At 42.0% G+C, this 17122-nt stretch overlaps 1 protein-coding gene across 1 annotated transcript; it reads right to left on the reverse strand.

Moving 5' to 3' along the window:
• Positions 1 to 482: 482 nt before the first annotated feature.
• SENP5 (SUMO specific peptidase 5) lies at positions 483 to 15492 on the reverse strand. Its single transcript, XM_048315116.1, has 9 exons — positions 14448 to 15492; positions 11219 to 11324; positions 10923 to 11070; positions 10256 to 10303; positions 8271 to 8348; positions 4859 to 4996; positions 3089 to 3172; positions 1662 to 1712; positions 483 to 1571 (listed from the first exon to the last, which is right to left on the reverse strand). The coding sequence occupies exons 1-9, from the start codon at positions 15397 to 15399 to the stop codon at positions 1461 to 1463; spliced, it is 1716 nt and encodes a 571-aa protein (XP_048171073.1). The 5' UTR covers positions 15400 to 15492; the 3' UTR covers positions 483 to 1460.
• Positions 15493 to 17122: the final 1630 nt, after the last annotated feature.

The raw sequence follows: 17122 nt of genomic DNA on the forward strand, positions 1-17122 counted from the left end.
AGCTCAAGTCTGAATTAATTTGCAAGACAGGGAAGTCAAAGTGGTTTTCCTCCATCAGAAGCCAGGGCTATGGACAGACACAAAGTGAAGCTGCGCAGCACATGATGTTTAGCAATGAAAATACTTTTCCTCTGGGCTTATTCCTTTATCTGGCAGAAAAACACAACAAAGACATTTGCTGGTGTAGCAGTGCCAGGCAACAATCTCTTCAAACAGAAGTAGCTCTCTTCAGCAAGGAGCACATCAGTTTACAGGCCAAGGTGCAAACCCAACAGATCCACCTCCCTCACTCATCCTTTGCCCAGCACAACAATCCTGCAAAGTTCAGAGCCGGGCTCCCAGCCTCCCACCCCTCTGGAGCAGGATGACTTCACCTCGCTGTGTTTGCACTGCACCCACAAGTACTGTTACTCCCAACCAGACCCATCGGTGCTACTGAACGCAGACAAAACCAGGGATGTTCGAGACAATCAAACAGCAGATGCAGCAGAAATGAATTAATTTATATTTGAACAAAAGCAAAAGCCAACGGGAGGTTAAAGACAACAAGCTTTGAAGACAGAGCTGAAGGGAGAAATGGTACATTTTCACTGCATACTGTGGATCTGAGAAATGACTCAAAGCCATCTGAGATGTAAACAGTTACAGCCAAAGAGTTTATCTTACTATCTAAGCTGTGACTCTTCAGGGCCAGCTTTATAGTTCTCCTTAATGCACACATTATGGAGACTTCTGCAGCATCTAGGAACTTACCATCCAACTGACTGACTCAAGACTTCCTTACTTGCTATTACACAGACAAGTGCTGAAGCTTTATTTGTGCAAAGGCTGCTTTTTATCTATAGGGACAGGCTGATAATGACAGCCAGAGAAATGCTAACAGAACAAACTTTATTAGCAACTTGAACTATTTTAATAAGGGGTCTTCATAATTAAAACTGCAGATGAGTTTGGACACCCTAAAACGTGGTATTCAGTATTACACAGCCACAACAGGGACAATGGAACTATCAAATAAGTTCTAGCTGTTCTTTTTATGGCATTGAATTTTTTTTTTTTGATACATTCAAAGCATTATTGCATCAGAAAACATATCATGCATCTTTATGTTTCCAGACAAATTCACCTGTATTTGTCATTTCTAGCTACATCTCAAAGGTGCACCAAATCTACCATTTCATGGTTTTAGTTGCATGCTTTGCCTATACGCATGCTGAAATAATAAATATTAAATACAGGAAAGAACGTAAGAGAATCAAACCGACATTAGGAATATTCTATGGCAGCTCTGTTATGTTCTGCCAATTAAAGAACTTTGCAAAAAATTGAGGTAACAACAGTGGCCACACCACTCAGCTGAGAATCGCTCAAAATTCATGGAAGTTTTCAGAAATTCAAGTACACAAACACCAGCTGCAACTTGTCAGAAATGCCAGAGAAATTAAGTTGGCTGCATTTTATTAGTCTATTAGCTGGCGTTCACACAGCTCCTTGTAAATCCTTTTTCTCACTCGGGGCATATCTTCCTGGGAGAACTGAAAAGGCTGGTCTAAGGCGAGGCACTTGCAGTACTGGGGAAAAGGAAAAGGCTTAGTTGAAAAAAAGGACATTTACTACATGAACAATACAGGCCACTTATTTTTAAAAAGGAATACTCTTACCTGGAGCACAAAAACCCCACAGTCACTGTCATTTTTCTGTTGTGGAATGCACTGAAAGGAAAAGAAACAAGCAGAGACATGTCAGAGCCTTATCCTTTTGTTCTCTAACTCCTGCCTAAAGTCCAAAAGGAGATTCAGCATAAGGATCAGTTGTCTCATGATCAGAGCTAGCTGTTCTGCAGCACCAGAAACTGGAGTTGTAATTGTTCTCATCCCAAAGTTTGCAAGGTTACACATTGTTAGAATAACACCTAATTTTTAGAAAAATATATAGCGTAGGACAGAAAATAAATTACAAGTCTTTCTTTCAAGTTTATATTCTTTTAGTGACCTACACAGAACAGCTTCTCAATTAGTTTAAATAAATGTTTGTACAGCATTATCTACTTTACACAGGACAAAACTATATCAGCAAAGTCACACAGGCCTAGAGGAAGATTACTCTCAGCATCCATGCTACCAGCAGTGGCTTTCCTCCCCCAGCCACACCAAAAGGTTTCAGAAAACATGACAAATAGCTCATCACCAGGCAACAGGACTGAGCAAGGCAGTCTCAAATGATAACTTTCAACCTTCATTATTTCCTCAAACATGCTCAATTTTGATATGCAGAGCTAAAAAGTCACAATCACTAGTGCTATTATGTCTCTGGCACTTGAAGAGGCAAAGTAATTGTTTTTTCTCAGCTCCCAGATCTTCTGCCTCACAGAATGCAGGAGGACAACTGACTGCACAGGTTGTGCATGAGTGCAGAGAGGAATCATTTCATCATTGTATCAGCATCTAAAAATAAACCTGTGCAAGGAGGGAGCTGTTGGAAGTATGTCTAATGTGCAATGACCTGTTTTATATCTTTGGAGCCATTATGGGATGGCTACGCAAATTACATATTCCCTCATTTACACTACACACAAGTTATTCCCTTTTATTGTTGCCAGACTTTGTTTACTCATGATCAAACTCAATGTGCCACAAACAGCCCTGGAGACCAAAGCCCTCTATCCACAGCAAACATAAAATACCAGCAGTAGCAACATCAGCCTGCTCCCTTCCTCACCAAAGCCCATCCATCTGGCATTCAGAACAGCCCTTTCAGGAGAAGGGGTGCAGCTGAGTCTCCAGCTCGTTCAGTCCTTGACCTTGTGTCAATATGGACACCAGCTGCAGGTTTTGCTGCGCATATATTTAATTGTCCAGAGAAAGGCTCGGATCCCCAAGTCATTTGCAGAAAGTGCTAAAGCCCTGGTGGGAGCTGAACGAACATCAGAGCTGGAATTCCCATGGGTAACTACCTGCATCTCTCCCAGCACCCTCCACGGGGGCAGCATAAACCCATTTACTACTTGTACAAATATTTGAATTTAGAAGCAGCTTCACGAAATCTCCCCAAAAAGTCAGACCCCAGGGCTCAAAGTGCTGCCATTTACCTTTGTCACAGCAGTCTGCCAACCCTGAAGGAACTCGGGGCGATTCTTCTCTTTTGCTTCAGTCAGCAAATACTTTCGAATGTTCTTTAAAGAGGAAAGGGAAAAAAAGCAACATTATTCACTTGCTAAAGAACAGGAGAGAGACACTGACTGCTTGGTTGGTATCCTTTTGACAATGAGGACAAATTTCAGGTGAGCATTAGGAGCTGAGCTCAAATCTAGAGGTAAAGAAATGAACTCTGGTGGGTACTGTGCCTGCTACCATCAAGGCTCATTTTGGTCTATTAAGGGGAGCTCTAACTCCCCTCAGCTGGACTGTACACTGCTCTATTTCACACCAGACTAGCTGTGGCACCCAGGCACAAGGTTAGAGTGATCCCAGACATGCAGAGAAAAACAGAGCAGCCTGGCACGTGTTCTTTCCTGGCTTACTGGCTGACACCAAGGCCCTGATGTTCGATACGACTGCATTTTCCTGCTGGAATCTCAATACAAAATGCTTGAGTCCTACAGCTAATCAGCAAAGCTCCAGGGAGAGTTTTAGTGACATACAGGAAAAAAAAATAGGCTGACACAAGCGAAGAGAAGGAAGCAAGATAAACGAGACAATGGTCTTGGGTTAAGCAAATCCTTCTACTTCTCTGTAAACAGGCTGGGCACTTATAACACAATTTAAACACTGCAGCACACGAATATTCACCTCAGTGTGCGGATCACAGTGAATTTTGGGGTATTGCTCCCCTCCTAACCTTAGAACGGGCAAAAATAAAAGTTCCTCATGTCTGTGAGACATTCAGGTGCAAATGCCTTGCCTGGAAAGGGATGGGAGAGACCACATTGAAAGGCTGCAGGAGAGACTGTCGGGCTGCCGAGAGAGATGGCTGGTTTATGCTGCACATTCACAAGCCAGAGAGCATGAGATCTCTTGCTCCCAGGACAAACATTAGCTTCATCCTCAGCAAATGCCAGCAGGCATACTATCTTCATTCAGAAGTCCTAGCTGGGAACTCTCCTGGGTACAATAATTACTACTCTTCTGTAAGCCAACAACTACACAGTTAAAAGTAGACGGTTGCTGCATCAAGCAAGCAATTAAGTTGACAAAATTAGCTTTTGTAAGAGGGTCATTACAATTTGCTAAGCCCAGCAAAAATTTCCTGGCTGCTCTTTATCAGAAAGACTGATAATTTAACTCCAGTGTTCAGGTTGCAGCCCTGAAAGGTTGCTGGGTTATAACCAGAGGCAAACACCCTGTTTCAGTGCAGGCCAAGGAAAAAGGCAACATGCTGTTAATAGCACGGTAACACATAAACCCCACTGGGCAACACTACAGCATCTTCAGTCCTGTGCTCTCACCCAGGCAACCTATCCTCAAAAGGACCACAATTTATCATTTATCCTAAACACAAATCCCTTAACAGATGAAAGAAATGCCCTCAGTCTCCTTGGGGTTAGTCTGCTTCCCCATGGCCCTGGGCTTTGAGCTCTTGCTTTTTGTGGGAGTGACAAGACAGAGTCACCAAAGCTGTGCTGATTACACGGTCAGGCTAATTGGGCAATAGGCAATCTGACCTCAACTCCCAGCTCTGGTGTGACCCTCGAGGTCTGTGCTTCAGACTCCTCAGCAGGACAGGCTGATTCTCATTTCATACACAGCAAGACAATGACAGTCTTAAAAACATTTAAAGTTTACGGCTGAACAGAAACAAAGGGGGAGTGTTTTGTTTAAGTAAACAGTTCAAACTTTGCAGACACAGCTGTCACTCTTACCTCTACACAAAACTTAAAATGAATGCCTTGGGAATCGTAAAATGAAATAATTCGACTGGGGATGTTCACAGTAATGAGGGACCAGTGGACTTCCAGGTGAATAGGAATTAACAAGAGCGTCTTTTTGAACAAGTCCACCTGGCAAAAAGAACAACATATATTAGAGAGAGTTGCACAGGCAGAACACAGCAAAGCAAGAGATTAATTGTATCCAAGTTTCCTCTGTCACTCCATAACTGAAGTCTTATTTTGCCCCCTCCACTCCTTCACCACAGTCTTCATGTTTACCTAATACACAACTTATTAGCAGGCACAAAAATACAGTTACAGTTCAGAAAGTGGCTATGGAACCTTGTACAGGATCAGAATTAATGACTACTGTACTTGTGACAAAATCCTGCTCACGTTGCACTGCAACACCTGTGATGAAGTGAGATTTCTTAGGTAATGATGGCAATACAATTGAGCCTCAGTTTAGGTTAGCTACATCTCTTCAGTAATGACACTTGTCTAGTGTGAGCACCACTCATTTCTATCAGAGCTGCATTGTGGGTAGGTGACAGACTTTGGGGCTGTTGATGAGAAGCTCAACACAATGCAGCAACGTGCATTCACAGCCCAGAAAGCCAACTGCATCCTGGGCCGCATCCCGAGCAGCGTGGCCAGCAGGTCAGGAAGGAGATTCTGCCCCTCTGCTGCTCTCTTTAGGAGACCACACTTGCAGTGCTGTGTCCAGTTCTGAGGCCCCCAACGTAAGAAGGAGATGGACCTGTTGGAGCAGGTCCAGTGGAAGCCAAAAAGATGTTCAGAGGCCTGGGGCACCTCTGCTTTGGAGACAGACTGAGGGAGTGGGGGCTGTCCAGTACGGAGAAGAGAAGGCTCCACAGAGACTTCATAGCATCTTCCAGTACCTAAGGGACTACAACAAAACTGGAGATGGACTTTAGACAAGGGCATGGAGTGATAGGACAAGCAGGAATGGCTTTAAACTGACAGAGGACAGGTTTAAATTAAAGAAATTCTTCCCTGTGAGGGTGGTAAGACCTGGGCACAGGTTGCCCAGATAAGCTGTGGTTGCCCCATCCCTGGAAGTGTTCAAGGTCAGGCTGGACAGGGCTTGGAAGGCTGAAGATGTCCCTGCCCATGGAAGGGGGATGGAACTGGATGATCTGTAAGGTCCCTTCCAACCCAAACCATTCCATGATTCTATGGAGAAGCTGTAATTACAAACACCCCACAAAACTAGCAAGTTTGCAGTTTGACTCCTTCTGCTCTAACAGGCTCTGGGACTTGCCAGAAGAAGGCAGAGGACTGCAGAATGCTTTGGTGAACAGAGAAAAGAAGGAGAAGAAGGTAGAGCAGATGCATCCTTTCTCAAAGCTAACTCTGTAGCAGATGCACTGCGGTCACAGGCAAGCAAACAAGGGAAAAGGTCTTGAAGTACAGAACAAGTAGATCAGATGCAACACCCCCGGTGTCTGTATGGCAGATGAGCCCTTGTGCTTTTGGAAGCCAGCCAAGCCAGGGCCTTTCATGATCTTCCTTCTCCTAGCTCCTCTTTAAATGAGTATCTAATTACTGGGGTTTTGGTGGCACAGTCCAGAAAATAAGCAAAAATAGAATACTGAACTAAATGAACTCATCCTGTGGGAAGATTTCTATGCTTTTTTCCTTTTCTTTTAAGCACTGTGCAATTTGAACAGTACATAATTGCAACACTACTGGCAAAGGCAGGTCTTTTGTAGGAAAGAAAAGTCTATTTCTTGAGTAACAATGGGAAGTTGAAGAGACAAAAAGGTCTGGGCATTCACAGCAGTTATCAGCCGAGCCTGGCTCACAACAGTCCTTTGATTGTGACAAGCATCGACCCTGCTCCCACCTGCAGAAACTGCTTCCTGACCGGATTACAGCACACTCGCTACACAACGATCCATCATTCTTGGAGAGAAGCAGAGGGATGTCAGCCAGCAGCAAGCTGAGACCACAAAGGAAAACTGGAATAAGAAAAATGAACTACATCTTCTGTGGTGTCCAGCAACAGCAGAGCCACACGAAACTCAAGGGTCCTCATGTGGCCCTAGTTGTTGGATTACTGCAGTGTGCAGAAGAGTAGAAACAGACAGCCAAACGTGGGGTCTTTAGTAAGAAATAATGTGCAGGAAGAGTGGTGGCAACCCAGATTCACTTCACCAAGACAGCAGAGCCAGCTCTGTGTCATTACAGTGGATCAGGAGTGCCAATCTGATGGGTGATCAGAAGGGACAGACACCAACAGGAGCTCTGAAACCACTGCAGCCAGAGCCAGACCAGGATATCCTGTATCCCAGGAGAGAACACCTATAAAACATGGCACAATACTCTGGTGTGTTTAAAGAGCAGAAACAAATTCCCCTTAATTGCACATTGCAGGATGAAGGAGTCTACAGAACGCTTCCCACAGAAACTGCTTAGTTCTCATTCTTGCTTGAGAGATTCTTCAGGAATTTAAGTGTAAATGTCTAAACAATTGACCTGCTCTCATCGGGTACCTCTCAGCAACAGCAATACAGATGCTTTCAGAATCTACCTTAATTTTGGGGATTTTTACAATACTTGGGTTGCTGGAGAAAAAAAAAGTTTAAAAAATAGTATGTGGGAATATTAAGCACTGATATTCCATCTCTCCTTAAAGAGATTTTTAATAAATTATATGAATAGATTTTATATTTGGATAATGAGTTCATCTCTAGCATTTCACAGATGTGTGCTATTTAAGTACTTCTGCAGAAAGATCATACATTCAAACATGGCCTTTGATTAGTCTTGCCTCATCTCCCATATTAGAAAGGACAAATGTTCATAAGAAAAAAAAGAAAGAAAAAAGAGAGTACTTCTTTTTGCATTAGCTACCCCTGAAAATATCACACCCATTATCTGGTGTGGGTTCTGGAAAGCAAGATGAATTCTGTTCTTGTCACGAGAACAAGAGTCTGGCTTTTTAACCATGGGTCTCTTTTCTGCTTTCTAGTACCTGGTATGTGTTACTCGGGGTAACAATTTGATTCTGTCAAAGAATGCCAGTTTGAGATAAAAGGAAGAAGCAGAATTAAGTCTGCTCTCCTGTAGATTAGTGTACCTGGCACTGTCAGGAGCAGTAAGAGACATTTCTTGCAGTTAAATTAACAACTTGCATGAACATATACAAAGAGATAACCTCCCACTGAAGATTTAGCCATTCCAAGTACACTCTCACAACATCCCCGTACTAACTTGGATAGTGCCACACTATCATTTTCATCACGCCCCTCCCCACTTTGTACAGCTCCTTTGCTAACCCATCCTTTGCAAATAACATATTGTAACCCAGCTTCAAGTTAGTGATTGAGGCCAGCCCAGCAGAACCCAAGCACTGATAACACCGTGTTAAAGGTACCTTTTTAGTCCATCGTTTTACCCCATTATATCCTTTGGTTACGAGCTGTCTATGAAAAAAGCTGTTAAAGAAATGAACCTAAAAACAGAGAGAGAGGAGGAATGAGCATAGAAGTTTTCATGCACAGTCATTCCCCTTCCCCCAGGATAATTTATACAAAACAACTTGTAATGAGGCAATATTTAATGCAGGTTTAGAAACTGAACCCCAGTAGGGACAAACAGAGGCTTTGCCAAGCCTCAACTATTGCTATTCTTCAGCAAGCTAATAAAATAAGCCTTATTTCCCTATAATATATGATGTGAGCCACTGCAGCATTTATATTTACATTTTTGTATCTCCAGGCATATCATGTTTAATTTTTTTGTTGGGGACGGACTTGGGAGAAAAACACCAGGACAAGGAGTTTGTTTTTGTTGTTCTTTACAGGGATCAAGGAAGAGAACACTGGACTGGAAAAGTGGGGGTGGTGGAGAAGGGAGTAACTTCTGGTTTTAGTTGCTGGATGCTGAGACTCAGAAAAAGAAAATTGATCAAAACAGTTATGAGATTTAGTCCAACAACATCATCTTTGGTATTCAACTACTATGACCAGTTCCCAACAAGAACAATATTCTGCTGTTGAGTAGTATTTTTAAAGTATGACAGAACCATTTGGTAAGTAAAAACCTACATTTATGACCAAAAATGGAGGCTGATGCAAAAAAAAACCCTAGCTCCAGATTAACACCATTATTCCCTGTGCTTAGCTTTTTGCAATTATAGGAACAGATTAATACAAATAGAAATCTGCAACATCTGTTTTTAATAATTCTGCTAGTGTAGAGGTGGTAGAAGGCTTGAGTTGTTACTTGAAAAAAAAAGTTAGAAAATTCAGCATCTGAGAACAGTCTAACACCCATTAGCTATGCCTACAGACTTCAAAACCACATTCTGAGGTACCAGAACAAAATCCCCCATGAGGATTTCAATTATGCACTATGAAGAAAAAGCAGACACAAGCAAACAGATACAATTTCCAATACCCCAAGCCTAGCACACACTCAGGAAATATGGAGAATACTAATGAAGAATCACCATCACCTCCAATCAAAGCAACAATACTCTTTCTTCTGAGCTTGAAGATTTTAAGAGTTGCATTGTGCAGAGCTCATCTAAGAATGGCTTTGTTTGGTTCTTCCTTTGTGGTCTCACCTGAAAACTGTTCTGTCCTGCTAGTAAACAGATGGGTTTTTATAATTGTCACTGCTGCAAATTTAGTCACAGAATGGGAGGGGGCTTTGTTATCTTGATTACTTTTTTTTTTTGCTTTCTTTTTCTCAACTGCCACCAACAGCTAGGCACTGCAGTTGCAAAACTGTAAGCATTCTGTTGAGGATGCACAAAACAGAGTCCTGCAGAGTCAATACTGCCAAGGAACCAAGCAGCTCCACACAAATTCACATTCACCAGGCAAGCAGCTGACACAGCTTGAGCTGTTACAGCCCCCACAGCTACGAGGTGGGCGGGAGGGTGAGTGCAAGCAGCACATGTGCATGGTTCAGATGCCAGCACTCATGGTTTGTCATCTCAGCAGAAATCCATCTTCATCAGAAATTTCAGCTGAAACACCAGGCTTGTGAGCAAGGACATGGATACTGGACCTTAGAAGCAGATAATATAGAAACAGAAACCTCTAGGGAAGAAAGGAGAATGGGATGGGCCAAAAGAGGGCACATGTCTTCTGCAGGTACATCAGTGACATTAGGCTACCACAGAGACCACCTGCAGAGCTAATACAGTCAGTTCCTGAAACAAGAGCAACAGCACTGAAAAGCGAAAAGGAAAGGCAGAAAATCTGAGCAGCCCATAGCAACAAATTATAATGGAACTACTCAGACCATTATTGAGTTGAATCTTGATTCCGTATCTGAAGTGTGCAAAGCTTCACCCTTCCCTCTCCATCTCTCATTAGATACATTTGCATAATAACAAAACCCCCTCACCTTTTCAGGGACCGCATCCATTACGAGTTCACCATACATGTTAATTATCTGAAAGAGTTAGTAAATAGTTAAATACATACATCACAATTTTTTAAGACCCACATTCGCAAGTGCCCATAAAACATAGGCCCCTATCCACTTACACCAGCAACATGGAGAGGAGCCTTTAAAGCCACACTGTCTGAAGGACAAGCACTCTGCAACTAATAGTGGTCAGCCTGGAGAGAGACTGTAACTGGCTGCTTGAAGTCTGCCTCAATCTTAAATGCAGTTTAATTCAATTTAAATCTACTGGTGCATGCCCTGAGCTCTGCAACCTTCCTGGTTTTTTGGCTGTGGGCCACAGTTTGCTATTTCACTCTGTCATTCTTGTAATCTGCTCAAGCTGGGGATGGGGAAAGTTACTAAAATCTGTATGGGTAGCCACTATTTCATCAAAATAGTGCAACATCATTTCTTCAAAAGCAAACAGTCTAATTGTGACACCTCCTAGCTTCCAGACTTACTGCACCTGTCACTGTAAAAGCTGCCCACCACTCCTTTTACTTGACAAGTGTAAAGTAAGGACAGTCCACCTGTATTGTCAGCAGAAGGTATATAACTGATACTCTAATATAAATGGGCTAAAAAGGGTTAGGGAAACACATAAACACCAAGCATCTCTGACCTGGTCATTCAGCCAGTTCTGGCCTTCCAGTGTAGCCAAATCATCCATATCTAGCATGTGCTTATTATAGAAGACCCGGAAATTGCAAGTGGAGGTTTTTGGATGTTTTTCCCGATACTTCATGATTTCCCTGGTTATAAAAGGTTTTCTAAAACAGGATTGAAAAGGTAGAGAAAAATCAAGTCAAGGTCATGTCAAATGGACTTCTGTTCTGCTAGCTGTTAGATGTGGAGCATGCAGTAGCAATGCAAGTGATTTGTCCTTTACCAGGTGTACAATGTGATATTGCTACACACCTATGGGAGAAATCTTCATTAAAGACTTCTTTTAATCTTCCCATGACATCTTTTTCACAGAGTGGTACTAAACTGCCATATTTCTTCATAACTTCATCTAGGAATCCTTCAAATATACCAGAAAAATGAAAGTGCAAACATATCAAAACCTTCTGAGTTCACCAATCCAATAAAGCTCTCAGTTCTTACAAGTACAAGCAGCAGTCATTCTGCACCCAACCAACATGCAGCACCACACATGGCAAGTATATATTTAAGAAAACTCAGCTCAAATTGGCAACATTAAATAAAAGCGGGGGTAGGGGAAGAAGGACAAAAATAAAAATGCATTAATCTGATCACTCAGCTTTACAGGAAAAGATCACCCCTGTTCTTGCTATATACATACATATCTACAGCAAACTAATTATACCAGTGCTAGAGAAGAATCCATCCCCTTCCCTACTTCAATTAGAATTTTAAATCATTTTACTGCAACGTGAAAAGCCATCAGTTCCTGCAACAGGTTTCACTGAAAAGCCAGTATCCTGTCCTTATGGCAGGCGGAATGACTCTCCTCAAATGCAGGCAGCTGGAGCTGGCAGTGTTTGCAGCCTGCTCAGTTCCGCTGCCGCACCACAGTGAACAGAAAAGACGCCAGACTCCCAGCAAGTTTAACTCCTTTACCCTTTATCCTAGGGATGGCATTTAAGGTGACACAAGACAGCCCTATCAGCCTGTCACTGCCCAGGGAAGCACTGAGCAACCACACCACCAGAAACAAAGATATTAACTTGGAAGTAACGAAGAAATGAATGCTGGAGGAATTGAAAAACCTAGGAAATAAGACTTTTTTCTTTCTCAAACACAAGACTGGAATGCTGGAGATATAAATTCCACACAGGCATCCAAAACCACTTTGAGAATGAAAGAGAATGGAGAACAGGATTTCAACACTTGCTAGTAAACAAGAGAAAAAAGACCAAGTTGTCCAGCTTTCTGAAAATGAATTTTCAGATGCAGCAGAAAATATGTGTTCTGTGTGCAGAAAGCTGATGTGTACAGAAAGCTGGATCTGAGCTCAGAGTCCAGGAAAACTGCATTGATCCAAAGTCCAGGACTCTTCTGAGGCTGGGGTGTGACGGCAGAGAGCATCACTGGGTAGAGCAGTGTGTGCTTACTAAGGCTTTAAAAACATTTCCTGGAAACTTTCAAGATCAAGATAGGAAAAACCAAGATGACAGAAACACTGGACAGAAAAAGTGCCAGAAGAACAGCAGTAAGAACAAAAACCAAAGGAGAACAAGAAAAAACCCAAAACACAATAAGCTGAGAATAGCAGTGAAGATGTAACAAGAAGTGCAACAGAAGGAAGGGAGGAAGGATTAAAGAGCAAGATCAAACCACAAGGAAGCATTCTTCATGGGAAAAGACCCTTCCTTGCAACTCTGCCACATGCCTAACTTTTATCCCTTACATCTCAGTACACTGTGACAGGGAGGACTTTTCTCAGTCTGGCTAGAAGTCTAGATAGACAATGCATGGGGCTTATGAGTGTACCTTATCCTGTTTTAATATACAAAAATTTTAAAGGCTTTTTATTAATATACAGAGGAAGGATTGTTCTTGTCATTACAACTAAGAGCAGCAGCAGACCTTCAGACCTCCAGCAAGATACTGACCTCACTTGGGCTGGTGTAACTCAAGGAAGAGAATACAAAGTTCAACCCTGGGGCAAAATCAGATATCCATCATGAACAGGATTTACCATGGGGCTGTTTGATACCTAATAGCACTTCTGAACGCACTAAGCATTGCAGCCCATTAACGTCCAAGTTCAGCTGCTGCAGAGAAATTCAAAACCCAAGAGCAGCCCTAACACTTGCACCTCCTTCATGTTTCTAGCCCAGGAACTCTTGCGAGGTTAGCACTATCTTTTAAGGTTCAGTTAATTATTAACAACACTCCTAAACACATAAGAGCTCCTGTACAGTTATACCACAACTAGAATTCTTCTTTACAGCTTTTCAGCTGAGAAAACTCGGAACCACTATACTGTCAGACCACAAAACCTTAACCTTTGCCACCCTGACACAACCTTGGCTCTTGCCTATTATAGAAGGACTACATCTCTTTATCTGATGGACAAACTTTAAAACTCCATTGCAGAAGTGGTCTGTTCACTGGGTTAGCACAGTTTCTCTCAATTTCTCACAGAGCATCTGGTCCTTGCTGGATCACATAAAGCCAGTCACAGAGAAACAGATCCCACACTAACTTGCAGATATGGATGTGGAAAGTTAACTCCTCTCTTGAGATTCACTGTCTCCCTCATATTTTGCATTAGAGAAATCAATTGCAAAACTGAAGGACAAAAAGATAGGCAGAAAAATCAGAGCATGTCAAACTTCAAACAATTCCTTTAACACTCGTTGACACCAGCTTCAAGTTTATGGGACCCTAAAAAGCCAATTTCTCCAAAGGAAGTTATTAGAACATCTCTGAAGTTACACTGATGGTACAAGATGGCACAACGTGTTAGCTTACTGCTTCTTACTCTGTGTGTAGAATGCTGCTACGCATAAATAAGACACCAATTACTATTTTTATCATGTTCCTCTTTGGAGAGACTATCGAATACTGCATGCTCAGCATAGCACAAAAAAAACGCCGAAGCCTTTTTGCTGAACCTTTGCTAAGATTACTCTTGCCTTTTTAAAAAATATTGTCTCATAAGATTCATTAAACCTACTTTATGAACAATTGGAGAGAAAACTAGGGGACAATGAACAATATTTGACTATTAAAACCTGAGTTTAAGTGATTTAATTTAAGACTAAGAGCAAGAGAAGAGAGTATTAAGGTAGAAGGAAGCATTAGAATACCTAGGATTTTCAAAAACCAAATTAAGAGTAACAATTGTCAACCACTTAAAAACTTGAACCTCTTGATTCCACATAAGACATTTAAAATTTCTATCAACAATTTTCTGCAAAGATTCCAATTAAACTACATTGTATTCTCTAAAACAAAATCTTAGAACAGCTTGTCAGATAAACGTTCATTTGTCCCTCCTTCATGCAGCTCTCCTCTTTGCAGCCTCACTTCATCAAATGTTATGCTAAGTGACCTTTACAATTCACAGTAAGAAACCATTTTTATAAAGTAATTAACACAACATGTAAACTCCACAATGCATGCAGCAGTTTTCAGGAACTCCTGGATGCTCTAAGGTATTTAAAAGGTATACCACAAAGCCACGTTGCCAACTGCTCATCAGCCACCCGGGAAGTTTTCTGACTGTTCCTTTTGCCTCCCTTCCGAGTTCCTGATTTCAGTCCTGTGCTTTCTGGTGAAGGCTCCTCAAGAGGACTTTTACAGTAAGGGTGATCTAGTAATTTCGAACTAAAAATGTCCAAGTTTAAAGAGCCTTCTACTTCCATCTGGCTAGAGCTGTCCTCATTCTGTGTCAGCTCCATAGATAAAGGTCCATTTGCAAAATTATCACTGACATCAGAATCCTGCAAGGAGGATTGCAACAGTGTCATTCCGTCTACACCCACAACCTCCTTGGATTCTGCACCATCTTGATCTGAAACAGCAATTTCTTTTCCTGTCATAGAGATGACAATGTCAGAGCAATGATCCTCTGCCAGAGCCCCGTTGCTCTCCACCTGGTGCAAGGTTTCTGCTTCTGGAGAAGCTCTAACATGCAGTTCTGGTGGGACAGCATCCACACTGCCATCCTGCCCTCTGGATTCTGCAGCCTGAGAACACGGCTCAGCAGACACATCCTGTGTGTGGCAGATCTCAGGTGCACATATTTCATTCTCCTCTCCTAAAGGTTTGGGTGTATTATTGTTCATATCTGATAAGCTGTACCGCTTCCAAAGACGGTTACTTTTAGATCTCCAGGAGGAAAACAAATGACACAATCCACTTTCAAAATCTGGCTGAAGTGTTTCTTGATGGTCCCTTGTAACTTTCTGCACCAACCTTCGCTTGATTTTTCTTAATTTACAAGCCTTGCCTCTTGCTCGAAGTTTCGGGAATTTTATGATTCTATACCAAAACCTAATCATAGAAAGTTTCTTATGCATCATAAATAAAAATCTCTTTTTTACAGTATGATGGTTAAATTTGGACCTCTTTAGAGCTGTCAAGGGGCCACAAGTTCCATTCCACACCCTTTGCAACAGCATTTCCTTTTACAGTTGTTTAAAACTACCAGGACTGTGTTGCCCTCATTATTGCTCTCCTCCCCGCTATACACAAAACCACCTTTCTTTACAGGTAAGGCAGCACCTTCCAGCAAACCACATGAGACATAATGGATATGGCCAGAGATGCTATTGAGAACAGCAACAGTTTCAAATTCTTCATTCAAGGGATGTTCACTCTGAAAGGATTCATTGTTGAGTTTCCTTACTGCTTCTCCAGATGAGCTTTCAGCTTCGCGATAGGGACAGGATCTTTTTGCTCTCAGTAGTTTTGTAAGGAAAGCTGTATGATTCAACAGTAGATTTTGGACAGGTTTCTGCATTTAGAAGCACATCAGGAGCCCACCTGCTTTGGAGCTCAAGTGTCCTCCTTCTGCACCGCAGTCTTCTGTACAGTTTGCTGTGATTTAAGCTCACAAATAGCTGAGCACTCTGTCTTTTCTTCTAAGTTAGGAAAAATTGCTTTTGGAAGCAGTATTTCCCACGCTTCCCAAAACCAGTGGTCCATCTTCCAGACTCGGCCAACAGCTGACTTCTTTGCCAAAGCAGATGTCTTTTATGGCTTTTCATTTTTCTGCTGCATTATGATCTTGAAAACCAGCTGAAAGAATAAGGGAAATTAAGTCAGTGTTATCTGGACTGTAACATAATAGCAAAACACTAAGGCACATTCCTCAGGCCACATGCCTATCTAAAATTCCACCCCTCCTCCAATCACAACCTCAGATTCCCTAAGACATTTTCACTTGCATCAAAAGGAAAAACAAGCAATAGTTGCAATGGTTCGGTGTGTAAACAGGCTCTTCTCATTTACCTTCCCTGGAGGTAAAGCAATGAACAGGTAATTCCCACCCATCCCATGCACCTCTCTAGCCTGAGGTTAAACCTCTCTTGCTGCCCAGGCCGTAGGGCAAGCACAGTTAACCAGCTTGCCTCAAAAGCCTTTTGAAAAACAAAACTTTGAAGTCCAAGTAATCAACAAGTGTGTGCAGGTACCCCACCCCACCAGCGCTGTACAAAGGAGCCCTTACTCTTGTGCAATAACCGTGAGCAGCCTCTGAAAACACTTCACATGCTCACACAAAGTTCTCCTTTAAAGGAACAGCAAAGCACAAACAGCCACAGAAGTTTTGATTCTCTGACTAGATAAAGAATGACACAGTTTACTCCTGGATTGCTCTGTATTTACAGCAACATCTCTCTCCATATGACACCACCACTATCAGCTTCTATAATCAGTGTTTATCTTTGTGTTAACAAAGCAGTACCAATGCAGCACAGCAGTTAATCATCTTCAAAATTCCTTTCCCCACTAAAAACCTGCATCTCGAAGTGTTCAATAAGGATGTATCTGAGACTACACAAGCATGTAAAGCCTGCATAGTAATATCTGTTTATCTTCACTATGTAGCTAAAAATATTAATTGAAAGTTAGAAGAATCCAGAAATACAAGGGGAAGGCATAAGGAGCACACACAACATGGGATGCCTCATGTCAATTACCCCAGCCTCACCATGTACATCCCATCCTGTATTTTACAAGTTTGTATTTTTCTCAAATTCAGAAATGGACTTTGTCTTGCCCCTCTGTAAGTCAGAATAAGTCTGACAGACAGACTATTATAAGAAGTTTTGCCTTAGCCATGTCTGTCCTAATCATTACATATAGGCTGCATAGCTGAAAAAAAGAAGTCTATAATTGAAA

Source organism: Corvus hawaiiensis, chromosome 10 (genome assembly GCF_020740725.1).
Source record: "Corvus hawaiiensis isolate bCorHaw1 chromosome 10, bCorHaw1.pri.cur, whole genome shotgun sequence".
Classification (NCBI taxonomy): domain Eukaryota; kingdom Metazoa; phylum Chordata; class Aves; order Passeriformes; family Corvidae; genus Corvus; species Corvus hawaiiensis.

Bases quoted from the DNA above. Each gene is read 5' to 3' on its own strand.
- SENP5 (XM_048315116.1), bottom strand. From the start codon at position 15,399: ATGCTGTTGCAAAGGGTGTGGAATGGAACTTGTGGCCCCTTGACAGCT. The intron at 3,173-4,858 runs GTAAGAGTGACA...TCCTCTTTAAAG, and splicing joins ATTTTAAGTTTTGTGTAGAG to AACATTCGAAAGTATTTGCT. The intron at 1,572-1,661 runs GTAAGAGTATTC...CCTTTTCCCCAG, and splicing joins GTGGGGTTTTTGTGCTCCAG to TACTGCAAGTGCCTCGCCTT.